This window comes from Vulpes vulpes, chromosome 5 (genome assembly GCF_048418805.1).
Source record: "Vulpes vulpes isolate BD-2025 chromosome 5, VulVul3, whole genome shotgun sequence".
Taxonomy (NCBI): Eukaryota; Metazoa; Chordata; class Mammalia; order Carnivora; family Canidae; genus Vulpes; species Vulpes vulpes.
This window is the reverse complement of record NC_132784.1, coordinates 10,233,610-10,250,741: the sequence shown is the minus strand read 5'-3', so window position 1 is coordinate 10,250,741 and position 17,132 is coordinate 10,233,610. Positions and strand designations below refer to the sequence as shown.

Sequence of the window (17,132 nt, the reverse complement as noted above, 5' to 3'; positions counted from 1 at the left end):
AGGCAGAGGGAGAAGCAGGCTCCATGCACCGGGAGCCCGACGTGGGATTTGATCCCAGGTCTCCAGGATCGCGCCCTGGGCCAAAGGCAGGCGCTAAACCACCGCGCCACCCAAGGATCCCGAATATTTTAATTCTTAGAAGACTCAAGGGATTCCAGAAATTAGACTAGTCTATTATTAATTATGTTTTTATCACACATTACACTTTAAACTATAATTGTAGTGTCACCATATCAATTATTACTGAAACAGTTAAAATTTTTCCTCCTGACTTTAGTAGGTGTTGTAAATTTACACTGTCAAATCATATAGCACTGCATATTATAAACTCTTCCTTTTAATCATTTTTTGACCTAGATTTCATAGGTAACTATATATTTAAAACTCATTACAGGTATTTATAATCAGGGATTATATGAAACATATTCTCTAGTATTGTAACTAAGTAAATATAAGGATATTACCATTTAATCAATTGAGAACCACTTATTTGAGAACCAGGCTCTGTGAAATGGTATGGTTCATTGATGCTCAAAGTATGACCACAAACTGAGAATGATCCACGAATTATTTATTACTGGTCTAAGTACACAATTGAGAGTTAGCATTGAGAAACCTTTATAGCATTCTGACACCAACCATGTGATCACTATAGTCTGCAGAAGTATTATACCTGACACATTAGAAATTTAAACAAATTTGACTAGTACTTTGCCACAGGTAGTTTACCATAGGCAGTCACTATGTATACATGATTCTAGCTGTTGTCACATAGCTGACAGTAATTAAGCATTTCAGATGAGTGGTTTAAGAGACCAATAAATAGGGATCCCTGGGTGGCGCAGCAGTTTAGCCCCTGCCTTTGGCCCAGGGCACGATCCTGGAGACCCGGGATCAAGTCCCACGTCGGGCTCCTGGTGCATGGAGCCTGCTTCTCCCTCTGCCTATGTCTCTGCCTCTCTCTCTCTCTCTCTCTCTGTCTCTGTGTGTGACTATCATAAATAAATAAAAAAATTTAAAAAAAAGAGAGACCAATAAATATCCAGGTAAGAAACTTGTAGATGTGAGCAAATGAAATTTTCACAGATAAGTTGCACTCCATCTAGACTTTGGTTTGATTCATCAGACACCAAGAAGTCATGATAACTGCATTAACGAAACATGTAATTATGGGTACACAAAACATCATGGAACTGGTCTGATGGGAAAATTTTTAGTTAGACGGGGGAGATAAAATCGGATGAAATACTATATAAAGGCCTTCAGTGCCAAGCTAATCGGCTAAGACATCTTCCTACAGATGATAGAGATCCATTCATTTAACATATGAATATAGTTGACTTGGACAACGCAGAGTGTAGGGTCGCCAACCCCTTAATCCCCCTCAGTGTAGTCAGAAATCTTCATATAATGTCTGATTCCCCAAAAACTTAATTGCTAATAGCCAACTGCTGACCCAAAGCTTTACTGATAATATTGTTGATTAACACATATTTTGTATGTATCTTTATTTAAATACTTTAAAATATGTAACATATTTTATATGTATTATATACTGTATTATAATAAAGTAAACAATATAGTATACTAAAAGATACAGTATACTGTATTCTTATAGTAAACAAAAAATGTTACTAAAAGCCATCCAGAAAAAATACAGTACTGTATTGATAAGTGTATACCATCTGTTTATAAGATGAATGTTGTGTCTATACCTACATCAGTATTGTTTTATATGATATGAAACACTGTAGACATTAATTGAAAAGTTAGTGTGAAAAATAAATTCTTATTTATAGATTTAATGATTCATACATGGATAATTAAGTAGCAATATGAATGCTTTATGGTAGCGTAGCCTGTGTACTAATGAATGAATCATTATAAAATCTTTATGGCATACAGTTGCAGTTGTCCTAATGCAATATTGCAAATTGTTAACTAAAAAAAAAAAACCTCCTTACCTGTGATGACAGGTTGATGTGCCTGCAGTCTCTCCAATTATGAGAGAACGAGGCATACTGTATGATAATGTAATTCTTAGAAAGCAAAGTTATAAAACATTAGGAAAACTGGGACACCTCGTTGGCTCAATTGATTAAGCAGTCAACTCTTGATTTTTTGTCTCAGGTCATGATCCCAGGGTTGTGGGATCGAGCCCCACGTTGGCTTGTGTGTTCAGTGGGAAGTCAGTTTGAGATTCTCTCCATTTCCTCCCCCTTCCCTGTGTGTGCTCACTCTAATTTTAAAATAGATATATCTTTAAAAAAATCTAAAGAAAACTAACACATTATTAACTTTATATTAAATACTACTGACTTCATTCCTATATAAGGATAGCTTGGCTATTCACTTCCATACAAGTCTTGCACACGCAAATACTTTGACATTGCTGCTGATGATGAGAAAGAAATGTCTCATTGAGCTCTTGCCATACAGTTAGTTTTCTGTACAAAGATACTCATGCACAGGTACAACATATACGTTTATTAACTGAATGGCATGATGATTTTTTTTTTGGCATGATGATTATTATTCATTAAGTGGACGTGGATTGTCATAAGGTCTTCATCCTTGTCATCTTCACAATGAGTAGGCTGAGGAGGAAGAGAAGGGGTTCTTATTGTCTCAGAAATAGTAAAAGTGTAAGAAGTAGAGGAAATGGAAGGAGAAGCAGGAGAGGCGGGGACACTTGCTATAACTTTATGGAAATGTATTGTTATATCTAACTGACTCTTCTGCTTTTTTCATTTTGCTAAACAGGTTTCTATATCATACCAATTGTTCTTCCACTGTCTGCTTTAGTTTTAGTGCTCATATCATAGAAGGGTCTATGTTGTGAAAGAAGTCAAAAGCAGTCTTAAATAATCAGAACTCTTCTGCCAGACTGTCAAATGTCAGTTCATTTGCTGCACCTTTTCTTCTTCTACTTCCTCATCGTCTGGCACTGGTTTGGAAGCATTCACCTCTATCAGGTCATCCTCTGTTAATCTTTTGGTGTGGTGTCTGTTAGCTCTTGAATTTCTTGATAGGTCCATATCATGAATCCTTTCTCTCCATCTTTTTACCATATCTATAATCTCTTTCATTATTTTCTTGACTGGCTTTGTTTTAAATTCTGTAAAGTCACACACATCTGGATATGGTTTTCTCCAGCAGGAATATATTGTTTCAGGAAAGCTTGATGGCTTTCACAGCCTTTTTTAAAATAACAGTGGCAAAAAATAAGTAAATAAACAAACAAATAAATAACAGTGGCATCCTCAATAGTGTGAGCCTTCCACATTTGTATGATGTTCTATCAGGGTTCTTTCCCATAGCATAGACAGTCCTTTACGTAGAGACCATGTGTAATGAGCTTACAAGTTCTAGCGGCTGAAATAGAGATGTTTTTGAGGGCAAGTAGAATACTTTGACATCTTTTGCTGTTGAACTTATGGGGTTCGGAATGGCCAGGGACATTGTTCAATATCAAAAGAACTTCAGAAGGCAGTCCCTTACAGGCAAATTACTTTCCGACCTCAGGGACAAAGCATTGATAGAACCAGTCCAGAAAAAGGGTTCTTGTTGTACAGGCCTTCTTGTTGTATAACCAGAAGACTGGCAGATGGTATTCATCTTTTCCCTTCAAAGGTGGCAAGTTAGCAGCTTTATAGATATGGTCAGTCCTGATCATGAACTCAACTGCATTTGCACGAAACAGTGTTAGCCTGTCTTTTCCTGCTTTAAATCCACAGCCGTGCTTCTTTGCCTTACTAATAAATGTCCTTTCTAGCATTTTTTCTTCCTGAATACACCACTTTAATCTACATTCAAAACTTGTTCAGATAGATAACCTTTTTTCTCAGTGACTTTCTCAATGGCATCTGGGAACATGGTTCCAGCTTCTTGTTCGGCAGAAGCTGCTTTTCCTGTTATCTTGTCATTTTTTTATGCCAAACTTTTTAATAAAATTATCAAACCATCCTTTGCTAGCATTAAATTCATCAGCTTTAGAGCCTACACCTTCCTTTTGTTTTAAGTTGTCGTATAATGACTACATATTCTCAATCATACCAGAATCTGTAGGTATAGGTATACCTTTCCTATAGCAATCTAGTACCCACATAAAAGCTGCATTTTCAATATGAGATGAAAAGGTATAGTATTTCACACAAAGTACCAGGGTTTTTTGTGCATGCTGGTGTAATTGCAGCAATAGCGTCACAAATTTCCTGTTCATTTTTCACAATGGTCCTCTTGCTGGATACATTTCTCTTGAAACAGCAGGCAATCACAGCTGCAGACCTCACTCTATGATATATATCAAGCAGTTCAGCTTATTCTTGTAATGTCATGATTTTCTTTCCTTCTTGGGAACACTTCCAGCATCACTAAAAAGCACTTTGTTTGAGTCCAGTGATATTATTGGAGGTTTACAGTATTACACTAAACACGTTGAAAAATAAGCAACTGTGAGAGATCACTGTTATTACTATATGTAATTTATTGGAGAAACCAAATTGCTCATGAACCGGTAAGTGTCACACTGTTTTAAGCAGATACTTGGAACACTCCTGCTCACCACAAGAGCAACAGGAGGTAACTATGAAATTATTACAGTAATACAGTATGTACTACGGTAAATGTTATGCAGTTACGATTTCATGTTGTATCTTTACATTTTTTTTACATTTCTCTCAGCCATAATGGTGCCATGTGTAGTATGTAAGCTTGCAGAAGTTTAGAAGTTTAGTATATCTTAACTTTTTATAGTTGATTTGTATGTATTTTATGGTAACAAATGATAAAATAGACTAGTATCTACATATATTTTATACAGTCATGACATACCTAACTTAATTTTTTTTATATTTCTTGGCTATGTGATTTGTCTGCAAGTTTTTTAAATTTGCTGCAAATCTCCAAAAATTTTTCAAGTATATTTATTGAAAAAAGTGTGCATATAAGTGGATCCACACAGTTCAAACCTGATAGTTCTTCACATGTTAACTATACAGGGCACTTTTCTATACCTGAGAGTCCAACAGTGGAAAAAACAAAGGCCGTATACCTTGCCACTTATGTTCTAACACTTCTGTGTCTAGTTTACGCTGTGGTCTTCTATAATTTTTTTCTTAAATATGAGTGTAAAAAAAAATCTGATTGTAGCCTCTTTATGTTTGTTTTTACAAATTCTTTAAAATATCTAGTCCATTGATTATATACCTCTAATGTTATGGATTATTTTCATGTATCTTCTCCAGTGTTTTATGAGATTGGGAGCAGAATGAGCAATAGGTGGGGATTCCCGGGTGGCTCAGCGGTTTAGCGGCTGCCTTCAGCCCAAGATGTGATCCTGGAGTCCCAGGATCGAGTCCCACATCGGGCTCCCTGCATGGAGCCTGCTTCTCCCTCTACCTGTGTCTCTGCCTCTCTCTGTGTGTGTCTCTCATGAATGAATAAAATCTTAAAAAAAAAAAAAAAAGCCATAGGAACATATGCTAAGTAAACCATTTTGGTCAAACTTTAAGACTCATAATAGTGTACAATAATGGTGGATATTGTGTTACCTTGGCCGTTTGTTATGTATTATCCTATGGAACAAGTTAATTTAGTAAGATTTTATTTTATTAGAAATTACTGAAGCTGTATTTTAAAGAGGTCTTTTTTTTAGGGACACAGTTACAAAATCCTAATTATAATTTCATCAATTAGTTCTGTCTTCTGAGCATATGGATATAGGGAGTAAAAGCATTATTGCTCTATTAGCTTGCCTGTACAGTGTTTCAAGTCAAGTAGCAAAACTATTTCAAGGTTGATTAGCATATGAGAAAAGAATTTAATTCTACTCATTTTGTCAGTAGTGCCAGTTGGCTATTCAAAGTGGATCAGTTAGCATGAAAACTCTCAGTTTCCTCAAAGCATAATTCAAATTTTCTTCTCTAGAATCTTTCAAACTTTTCAACACTTGTTAGCCACCTTGTACTACCATGATATTTTTGTTGTATTATATTAGTTATATGACTTATTATTATATTGGAAATCTTGTTTTATTATAGGTTACACTTTACCAAACTCTGAACTCCTCCATGTTTTATCCACTTTTGTAATTCTGACACTATACTTACACAGTGGTTGAGTCAGAATAGTTTTAGAAATAGAAGAAGGGATACTAACTCATCATTCTACAAAATGAGAAGACTTTTGATTCCTTGTCTCAAATTCTTAGTTCCAGTTATGAACTGTGGAGAATCCTGAGATAATTTTTACTTTGGATTAATGAATTTTAATAATGCCACGTTGAAGTTTGTTGTGAAGTATGTTCTTTATTTTTATGAGGTGACAATAACCACATGGGTTTGTAAATATTGTGCAATTATATTCTGCCTTTGAAAATTTTACATTGTATTTTTAAAACCTTATCCTATTTTTAAAGAATATATTTAACAAGAAAAGCCCAGTATTTTAGACTTGTCATTTTCTTTTTTTGAAGGATCAAAGTAACAATGAAATTATGATTGGAGTGATGTCAGGAGGAATTCTGATTTATAAGAACAGGGTACGAATGAATACCTTTCCATGGTAAGAACTTCCATCAATACTTTTGCTTTTACCATTATATTACCATGTATAATGATTCATACTAAAGAAAGTGATTGTTGACCAAGTACGTGCTTGCCCAATCAGAGGAGTGTGGTGCTCTTGATCTCAGTTGGGGTCGTGAGTTCATGCTCCACATGGGGTATAGAGATTACTTAAATAAATAAAAAAGTTTTAAAAAGTGGTTGTAAAACTATATTAATGTTGTCATACAACTAAACCCACTTGAAATCAACTAGAGAATACCAAAATAATTTAATTATTTTACTTTAAAATGTGCTTTAATCAATCAGAACAGTATTCATAGACAATACTACTTAATGAATGTTTCTCTTTCAGAATCTCTGAATTTATACTATAGAATTGTATCTAATACTAACATGTTTATTGTGTCTTGCACCCTGTTGATTGCTTTAAATCAGTATTTTATCTAAGTGCGTTCGGTGGGGTGTTAGTTTATTAGTTAGAACATAGGCATGGTTGCTGCATCTAGGATCCACTATTACAGTGGTTTCAATTGGTTCTAGGAAAATTATGGTGGCTCCAGGTGTTTAAAACTCATCTTTCTTTAGTTTTGCTGTTCTACTTTCCTTAGTGTGTTGTCCTTGTCCAGAATGACTCATCTGCCATTACTTCTGTATCCCAGAATGAGGAAGAAGGAAAAGTAGCATCTGCCACTTTCCTTTAGGGGATAAATTGAAAATCCTAAAACTCAACTTAGTAATATGTGTTACATATTATATGAGTAGCTCTGGATTTTTAAAGTAAATGGACTGGTTTTCTTTAGCAAAAGAAACAAATACAAAAGAAATACATTGTAGTAATCTGTTCTTCTGTGTATCTCCGTTTAAAACTTTTGGTCCTGGTTTTTCACTATCTGATTTTTTTTTAATAGAGTTTTGTAATTAGTCATTTTAGTAACAGTTTAGTAGAAATCGGATAAGTGACAGAAGAAGCAACTATTTTAGAAAATTGCCACAACTTTGTTTAAAAAATAAAGATAAATTTCTAGGTAGGTCACAAAACCACATGAATTAGAAAATTCAAAAACTGAAATGACCGTCATGAAAATTAAATACTTTTGCCCTTCAAAAGACACTCTAAAGATGAAAAAACAAGATACAGTCTTTTGTAAAATATATATTTGAAAAAAGACCTATCAAGAATATAAGAACTTTCATAGCTCAGTAATAAGAAGACAATCTGATTAAAAAGAATAGGCAAAATATTTGAATACACATTTCCACCAAAGGACATAATCCAGATGGCAAATGAGCACATGAAAAGATGTTCAGTCATCAGTGAAACGCAAGCTAAACCACAATGAAGTACTACTCACCCACACACTAGCTCCAATTAAAAAAGAAATGACAGGGACACCTGGGTGGCTCAGTGGTTTGGTGCCTGCCTTCAGCCCGGAGCATGATCCTGATTGGGATCATGGGAGCCTGCCAGGATTGGGATCATGGTGCCGGGATTGGGATCGAGGAAGCCTGCTTCTCCCTCTGCCTATGTCTCTGCCTCTCTCTCTCTGTCTCCCCCATGAATAAATAAAGTCTTTTAAAAAAATAAAATAAATTTTAAAAATTAAAAAAAATTTAAAAAATAAGACCACACCAAATGATGACAAGAAGCAGAGCACCTGAAATCTCACACATTCCTGGTAGGAGTGCAAACTAGTATACCAACTTTGGAAAACAGTTTGACAGTTTCTTTAAAGTTAAACCTTGATGTAATCCAGCATTTCTGTTCCTGAATATTTACGCAAGCAAAATGAAAACCTAAGTTCGTATAAGGATTTTTACAGTGACATTCATAGCTACATTATTTATAGCAGCTCAAAACAGACCTACAAATATCAGTTGGTGAAAGGATAAGCAAATTATGGTATATCTCCTTAGTGGAATACTCTTCAGCACAAAAAGAAATGAACTATTAATACACTAAACCATTTGGATGACCTTGCCCTCAAAACTTTATGCTAGGTATAAGAAGCCGGACACAAAGACCACATACTCTTTGTTTCTGTTGGTATGAAATTCTAGAAAACTCAAATTACAGAGATAGTAGACCAGTGGTTGCCAGGAGCTGAAAATGGGAGGAGGCAATTGATTGCAGAGGGACACCAAGGGAACATTTTGAGGTGATCAAATGTTCTATGTTCATTTTGTTGGCAGCTAGTTACATAACAACACATTTGTCAAAATGCTTTGAAGTATTCATTAAAGCTGGTATATTTCATTGTGTATGGTAACACCTCTGTAAGCTCATAAAAGAAAACTAAGTATCATTTAGTGTTTCATCTCATATCTTTTTAAATACTTGCCATGTAATTCAAACCTGGTATGTTTGGAGGAGGATATAACAGTTTAAGACACAGCCCCTGCCTATTAACGAACGCACAAATAAAATTAATAACAAATATGTGATTAAAATCTTCATGGAAGATAATTATCACTCATTTTTATAACAGTGAAATGGTAAATGCACATCTTTGAAATTAATACATTTCTGATTTTTACTAAAGACAATTTTAAAAAAATATTTTACTTTGTATTTCATATTTTCTATAAATGTCAAAATCTGAAAAATTCTTTTCTGATGATGTGGATTAAAATAAGTGATAATCTAAATTTTTCTGTATTTTCAAAACCCTATATTGTATACATACTCCCTTTTTATTATTATAAGGATTCTAGAAGAATTTTTGAGAAATTGTTTTGGAAACACAAAGGATACACTCTCTCTAGGGAAAATTTGAATGCCTCCATGATATTTGAGATAGTTTTTTAAGGATGAAGGGAAATTTTGTCAGTGAAAAGGAAGTATGGAAGAGGTATGTGTGGATTTAGGGAATTCAAGTAGAGATAGCAAGCATTTGCAGAGACCTAATAGTAAGAAAGGATATGGCAAGTTGAAGAAATGATGAGCTGTTTGTTTTGGTTTCTCCTTCGTTGTCTTTACTGAAGATAGAAGCAAGGGCACAAGAATTTTGGAATATTTTGCATAGAAGAGAAATTAGATTCAGATTGTGACAGATCCAACATACTCTGTATGCTAAGTAAGGAGTTGGCATATTAGTTTACTGGTAAATATGCTTAGAACTAGTTTATTGTTGAGAAATAAAACTCACACTTCCAAGTCTTTGTCATAGAAGTTAGGTTCAAAAAAAAGAAAAAGGATGTGAACGTTTATGATGTTGATTGGAAAGTATATAGTGTTTATTTTAAATTTTGTCTTCAAGAATTAAACTGGGATTTAAAATTGGTAGAGCTACTGTATCTACATCATCATGGAACCTAAGAGTTTCTTCTGATCTTAACTACTCATGGCAGTACATACTAACAAACTGGCAGGAATACTTAAAGGTAATTGACTAATTGCTAGAGACTGAGCAAAGACTGGCTTGGGAGATGAAAACTTCTGAAGGCCCAGCCTTACAAAAGTCCCCACACTTTCATTAGTTTTACTACCACCAGGCATCCCACCAGGTTACCAGGTGGAAGATTGGAGAAAAATCTACTCATCCTCTGGTGAGCAGGGTAGGGTAAGCAGAGAAGTAACCATTTTGAGATATGCTCAGAGCTTTCTCTTCTCCTTAACAAAGATCTGCCCTCAAGAAAATCTGATTTACATGTACTTAACCAATATGGATTTTACCAGAGCATAACCAAAGTGGGAGAAGAAATTACCATTTCCAGGCTACTCTGTACCCTTTGTGAGAGAGTGAGCTGAAAAGCACTGCAGATCATAGCCAAGTAGAGACAACTAACCACTGAATCCTGACTATAGGTTAAAGAACAATTCCTTCCCAACCCCTCACCCTACTGCCACATCAACAGGGCTCCTGTATAACAACAGGAAATTACAACTTCAATAACTGCAAGGCTCAGACTATTTTTAAGAAGGAGTCTTTCAGGAAACCTAAAGACTACTAGAGGAAATAGTACCCTCAAACACTTCTCTCACATCTTCCTTTGAAGAAAGCATAATTTGATTGGTTTGGTTTTTAAAGGATTCATGCCCCCAGAGCATAATTGAAAACAATAGAGCAATGTGTTGTTAGTTAGGGGTGTTTTATGCTGGGTATCCTTTTTGAAGGAATGGGATGATTGGTACCAGGATTACTCAGGATTACTGTGGATATACCTCAAGGTGTGCCTTCTTGAAGAGCAACAGCATAAGTTTAACACTGCAAGTTGGCAGACTAGGGCAGGGGGATGGAGTGGGAGAGGGTAGTGGTTGATGAATTTCATGAAAAAAAAAATGCAGCAAATAACAATGACAAGCTGTGGCCAGGGTTACACGTATCTTTTTGAATTGGTGTTTCTGTTTTCTTTGAATAAATCCCCACTAGAGGAATTATTGGATCATATGATGTTTCTGTTTCTAATTTTTTGAGGAACCTCCATACTGTTTTCCACAGTGGCAGCACCAGTTTACATTACCACCAACAGTGCACAAGGGTTCCCTTTTCTCCACATTCTCAACAGCATTTATTTCTTGTCTTTGGATTTTAGCCATTCTGACTGGTATAAAGGGATATTGTGGTTTTGATTTGCATCTCATTGAGGATTAGTGATGTTGAGCATCTTTTTGTGTATCTGTTGGCCCTTTGTATGTCTTCTTTGTAAAAAAAATGTCTATTCAAGTCCTCTGTCCATTTTTTAATAGGTTTGTTTCTTTGTTATTGAGTTGTATGAGTTCTTTATAATCTGGATATTAACCCAGTATGTAGTACATGGTTTGCAGGTATCTTCTCCGATTCTGTAAGTTGCCTTTTCGTTTTGTTAATTTTGTTTGCAATGCACAAGGTTTTGTGTTTTTTCTTTTGTTTTTGTGCTTTTGGTGTCATATCCTAAAAAATCATTGCCTAGACCAATATTAAACTTCTCTATGTTTTTTTTTCTGGAGTTTTATGGAATCAGGCCTTATGTGTAAGCCTATGATCTATTTTAAGTTAATTTTTGTGAATAGTGTATGATAGAGGTCCTATTTTATTTTTCTGCATGTGGCTATCTAGTTTTTCCCAACACCATTTATTAAAGAGACCATCCTTTCTTCATCAAGTGTCCTTGGTTCCCTTATAAATATTAGTTTTGACTATGTATGTGGAATTTAATTCTAGGTTTGCTCTTTCCATTGGTCTGTTTGTTTATTTTTATGGTATCTCCATACTCCATAGCATTTTCATTACTGTAGCATTATAGTATAATTTAAAATTAGTACAAATTTTAGGATTGATTTTTTTTTCCTATTTCTGTAGAAAATGCCATTTGAATTTTGGTAGAATATGCCTTGAATCCATAGATGACTTTGGATAGCATGGACGTTTTAACAATATTAACTTTCCCAGTCTATTAACGTGGAATGAAGTGTCTTTCCATTTGTTTCTTTCTTCTTTGATTTCTTTCAACAAAGTCTTGTGGTTTTCATAAGGTTGATAATTCCCTTCATTAAATTTATTACAGGTATTTCTTTGTTTTGTTGCTATTATGAATAGGATAGTTTTCTTTCTTTTTACAGATGTTTCATTGATAGTGTATAGAAATGCAAATGATTCTTATGCTTTGATTTTATATCCTACAACTTTACCGAATTCATTGCTTAGATTCAACTGTTATTAGTTGAATCTTTGTCATTTTTAATATCTATATCATCATATTCAGAAATAACAATTTTACTTCTTCCTTTTCTATTTAGATGCCTTTTATTTCTTTGTATTGACTAATTAGTGTAGCCAGGACTTCCAGTGCTATGTTAAATAGGAGTGGTGAGAGTTGTTTTTTTCTTAATTTTAGGGGAAAAACTTCAGGTTTTGTTTATCAAAGTATAACAAAGTAAATGTTAACTGTGGTTTTCTTGTATATGCCCTTTAGGATGTTGAGGTATATTCCCTTCGTATACAATCTGTTGAGGGGGTTTTGTTTGTGTTTTGATCATAAAAGATATATTTTGTCAATTATTTTTTCTACATCTATTGAGAAGATCATATGAAATTTATCTTTCTTTTGTTCTTGTGGCATTTCACATTTATTGATTTGCATATATTGAACTATCCTTGCATCCCAGGGACAAATTGTATTTGGTCATGGTGAATTATGGTGTATAACCTTTTTAATGAGTTCTTGAATTTGATTTGGTAGAATTTTGTTGAGAATTTTTGCAACAGTCTTCAACAGGGATATTGGTCTATAGTTTTCTTGTAGTGTCCTTACCTGGCTTAGGTATCAGGGTGTTGCTCATCTCCTAGAATGAGTTTGAGAGTCTTTCTTCTTATTTTTTTTGGAAGAATTTGAGAAGGCTTGCATTAATTCTTTTTCAAATATTTGGCAGAATTTTGTAACGAAGAAATCTGGTCCTGGGATTTTCCGTGTTGGGAGGTGTTTGATTACTGATTCAGTCTCCTTACTTAACATTTGTCTATTCAGACTTGACTTCTTCCTGACTCCGTCTTGGTAGGTTGTATGATTCTAGGAAATTACCCATTTCTTCTAGGTTAGCTGATTTGTTCATAGTAGTCTCATGATCCTATGTATTTCTATAGTATCAGTTGTAATTCTTCCTCTTTCATTTCTGATTTGAGCCTTTTTTTTTTTTTTCTCAATCTTGCTAATCCATCTTTTCGTGGCTTTGATACAACATTTTTTGTAGAGCTGGATAATTTTCCATTATCTGTATGTACCACAGTTCATATATCCGCTACTGAAGGACATCTTGATAGCTTTCACGTTTTGGAAGTTATTAATAAAACTGTTATTCATACTTATGTGCAGGTTTTTGTGTATATGTATATATTCCTGTTTCCTTTGAGTAAATACCAAGGAGTGCAATTGCTGGATGTATGGTACAAGTATGTTTAGCTTTATAAGAAACTGACAAACTATCCACCAAAACAACTATACCATTTTTCATTCCCATCAAAATGAATGAGAACTCCTGTTGATCCACATCCTCACCAGCATTTAATATTATTAGTATTCTGGGTTTTGGCCATTTTATAGGTATGTCGTGGTGTATCATTGCTTTAATTTGTATGTTGGCATGATGTGAAGTGTCTTTTCCTATGCTTATCTGCTCTCTGTATATCTTTTGTAGTGAGGTGTCTGTTACGGTCTTTGGTTAATTTTTTATTGGGTTTTATTATTACTGAGTTTTAAGAGTTCTTTGAATATTTTGGATAATAACCCTTTCTCAGATGTGTCTTTTACAGATATTTTCTTCTTTGTTTTGTCTTACTTTACTTTATATTGTCTTTCACAGAACAAAAGCTTTTAATTTTAATGAAATCTAGCTTATTATTTCTTTTTTTGGAACATATTTTTGGTGTTCTAGCTAAAAAAGCATCATCACATCTAAGGTCATCTAAGTTTTCTCCTGTGTTATCTTTTAGTAGTTTTATGCCTTTAATTTTACATTTAGGTCTCTGATCCATTTTGAGTTATTTTTTGTGAAGCATATACTGTCTTTGTCTAGATTCATATTTGTGTTCTTGAATGTTGACTTGTTCCAGCACCATTTGTTGGAGAAACTGTCTTTGCTCCATTGTATTGCTTTTGCACCTTTTTCAGAAATCATTTGAATGTATTTATGGGGGCTTATTCCTGGGTTCTTCGTTCTGTTTCATTGATCTATTTTGTCTATTCTTGTACCAGTACCATACTATCTTCATTACTGTATCTTTAAAGTATAGATTGGGTGATCTCAGTCTTCCAACTCTCGTATTCTCTTTCAATACTACAATACCAATTGTGGGGTTTTTTTCCTCTCCATATAAACTTTAAGATCAATTTGTCAATATCCACAAAATAACGGTGGGATTTTGACTGAGATTTCAGACATTCTGAAAGTGGGAATTGACATCTTCATAGTGCTGATTATTCCTATCCAGAAATATGGAGTGTCTTTATATTTATTTAGTTCTTTGATTTCATTCATTAGAGTTTTGTGGTTTTCCTCCTATAATTCTAATACATATTTTTTAGATTTATGTATAAGTATTTCATTTTTGAGGGTTCTAATGTAAATCTTGTTTATGGTGTTTTCAAATTCTACTGTTCATTATTGACATACAGGAAAGAAATAGACTTTTTGTATTAATCTTATGTCCTGCACCTTGCTATAATTGCTTATTAGTTCCAGGAATTTGTCAATTCTCTTGGATCTTCCACATAAGTGATCATGTCATCTGTGAGTTAAGGTTTATGTCTTCCTTCCAAATCTGTATCTTTCATTCCCTTTTTGTGCCTTAATTGTATTAGCATGGAATTCTCATATGGTATGGAAAAGGAGTGGTGAACTGAAACATCTTTTCTTTACTTCGTAGTAAAATTTCTAGTTTTTCACCATTAAGTATAATGTTAGCTGTAGGGTTTTTTTAGAAAGTCTTTTATCAAGTGGAGAAAGTTTCACTGTCTTCCTACTATAGTGAGAGTTTTCATCATGAATGGTTGTTGGATTTTGTCAAATGCTTATTTGGCATATATAAGTGATTTTTTTTTAATCTTTCAATGTGTCTGTTTTTATTAATTGATATTTGCTTTAAAGTCTGTTCTTTTTGAAATTATTAGAGCCCTTTTTTTCTTTCTTTTTTGAGGTATAATTGACATATAACATTATGTTATTTTCAAGTGTACAATAATGATTCAATATTTGTATATATTGCACAATGGTTATTACTGTAAATCTGAACAGTATTCATCACTACGCATAGTTAAAATTCTTTTTCCTCATGATGAGAACTTTTAAGATCTTTTAAGAACATTCAAATGTACAATACAGTATTATTAACTATATTCACCATGATGTACATTAGATGCCTAGTACTCCTGCTTTTTTTTTTTAAATTAGTCTTAACAGGTATTTTTTTGTACATCTGTTTACATTTAACCTATATATGTCTTCATATTTAAATAAAATATTGTTTCTTGTTTTTTTGATCCACTCTGATGTCTTTTAATTGTTACATTTAGCCCATTGATATTTTATTATTAATTTTTAAAATTTAATGTACATTCAATTAAAATATAGTGTATTTAATATTAATTTCAGAGATAGAGTTCAGTGACTCATCAGTTGTATATAACACCCTATGCTCATTACATCATGTGCCCTCCATAATGCCTATCACCCAGTTACCCTATCCCCCTACCCCACTTCCCTCTAGCAACCCTTAGTTTGCTTCCTGTGGTTAAGAGTCTCTTACGGTTTGTCTCCCTCTCTGATTTCATCTTGTTTTATTTTTCCCTCCCTTCCTCTTTCCTCCTATAACTTGTTTCTTAAATTCTTCATATGAGTGAGGTCATATGATAATTGTCTTTCTCTAATTGACTTAATTCACTTAGCATAATACCCTCTAGTTCCATCAACATCATTGCAAATATCAAGATTTCATTTTGTTGATGGCTGAGTAATATTCCATTGTATAGATACACCACATTTTTATCTGTTCATCTGTTGATGGACATCTGTAGCCCATTAACATTCTTTTTAAGATTTTATTTATTTATTTGAGAGAGAGGGAAAGCTAGGGAGAGCACAAGTGGGGGGCAAAGAGATGGAGAAGCTGACTCCCCACTGAGCAAGGAGCCCAACATGGGGCTTGATCCCAGGACCCCCCAGAATCATGACCTCAGCCAAAGACAGATGTTTAACTGACTGAACCGCCCAGGAGCCTGTCCAATGGCATTTTAAATCATTTTTTATATGTTTGTATTAATATCTACTATATTCATTACTATGTTATCTTTGTTGCTCTTGTTTCCATTTTTGTATTTCATTCTTTTTCTGCCATATGTTTTTTAATTGAGCATTTTATTGTGGTTTTCTTTTCTCTCCTTTGCTTATCATTTTTACTTATTTTGCCTTTTTTTTTTTTTTTTTTTTTTTTAGTGGTTACTCTAGTGTTTGCAATTATATTTATATTAATCCAAGTCTCCTTTCAAATAATAGTATATCATGTCACGGGTAGTGTGAGTGTCCTATAACAATTAGAAAATAATACTAATTTCCTGTCCCTTGTATCATTGCTGTCAATCATTTCACTAACATATAAGCATGTAACATATATAATTCTATGGATAGGATAAGTACATAAACATAAATAATTGTATACATTGTTACTTTTATTATTTTGAACAAACTGTTATATGTTAGATCAGTTAAGAATAAGAATAACCAAAAAAAAAAAAAGAATAAGAATAACCAAGTTTTTATTTTACCATTTATCATCACTTAGTCCTTTTTTCAGTGTTTTTCCTCTTCATATTGATCTAAGTTTCTGGCCTTTATTATTTGTTTTTCTTTTTACATTTCTTGCAAGGTTGGTCTCATGGCAACAAATTCCCCCCAATTTTTATTTGAGAAAGTCTTTATTTCTCATTCATTTTCGAAGGATAATTTCACAGAATATGAAATTTTGGGTTGATGCATTTTTTTCTCTCAACACTTTAAATACTTGACTCTGCTGTCTTCTTGTGTCATGATTTCAGAGAAATTGGATATACCTTTTCTTACCTTTGTTCCTCTGTAGGTGAGATGTTTTTTCTTCT

At 33.7% G+C, this 17,132-nt stretch overlaps 1 protein-coding gene across 3 annotated transcripts in view; it reads left to right on the top strand.

Annotated features, from left to right (window-relative positions):
- The window catches only part of PTPN4 (protein tyrosine phosphatase non-receptor type 4), a 205,515-nt gene that overhangs the window by 123,218 nt on the left and 65,165 nt on the right, over positions 1 to 17,132 (top strand). For all 3 annotated transcript variants that reach the window (XM_026017724.2, XM_026017723.2, XM_072757553.1), the window contains one exon: positions 6,476 to 6,564. In XM_026017724.2, coding sequence (XP_025873509.1) covers positions 6,476 to 6,564 — 89 coding nt within the window. The remainder of the gene's footprint in view (positions 1 to 6,475; positions 6,565 to 17,132) is intronic.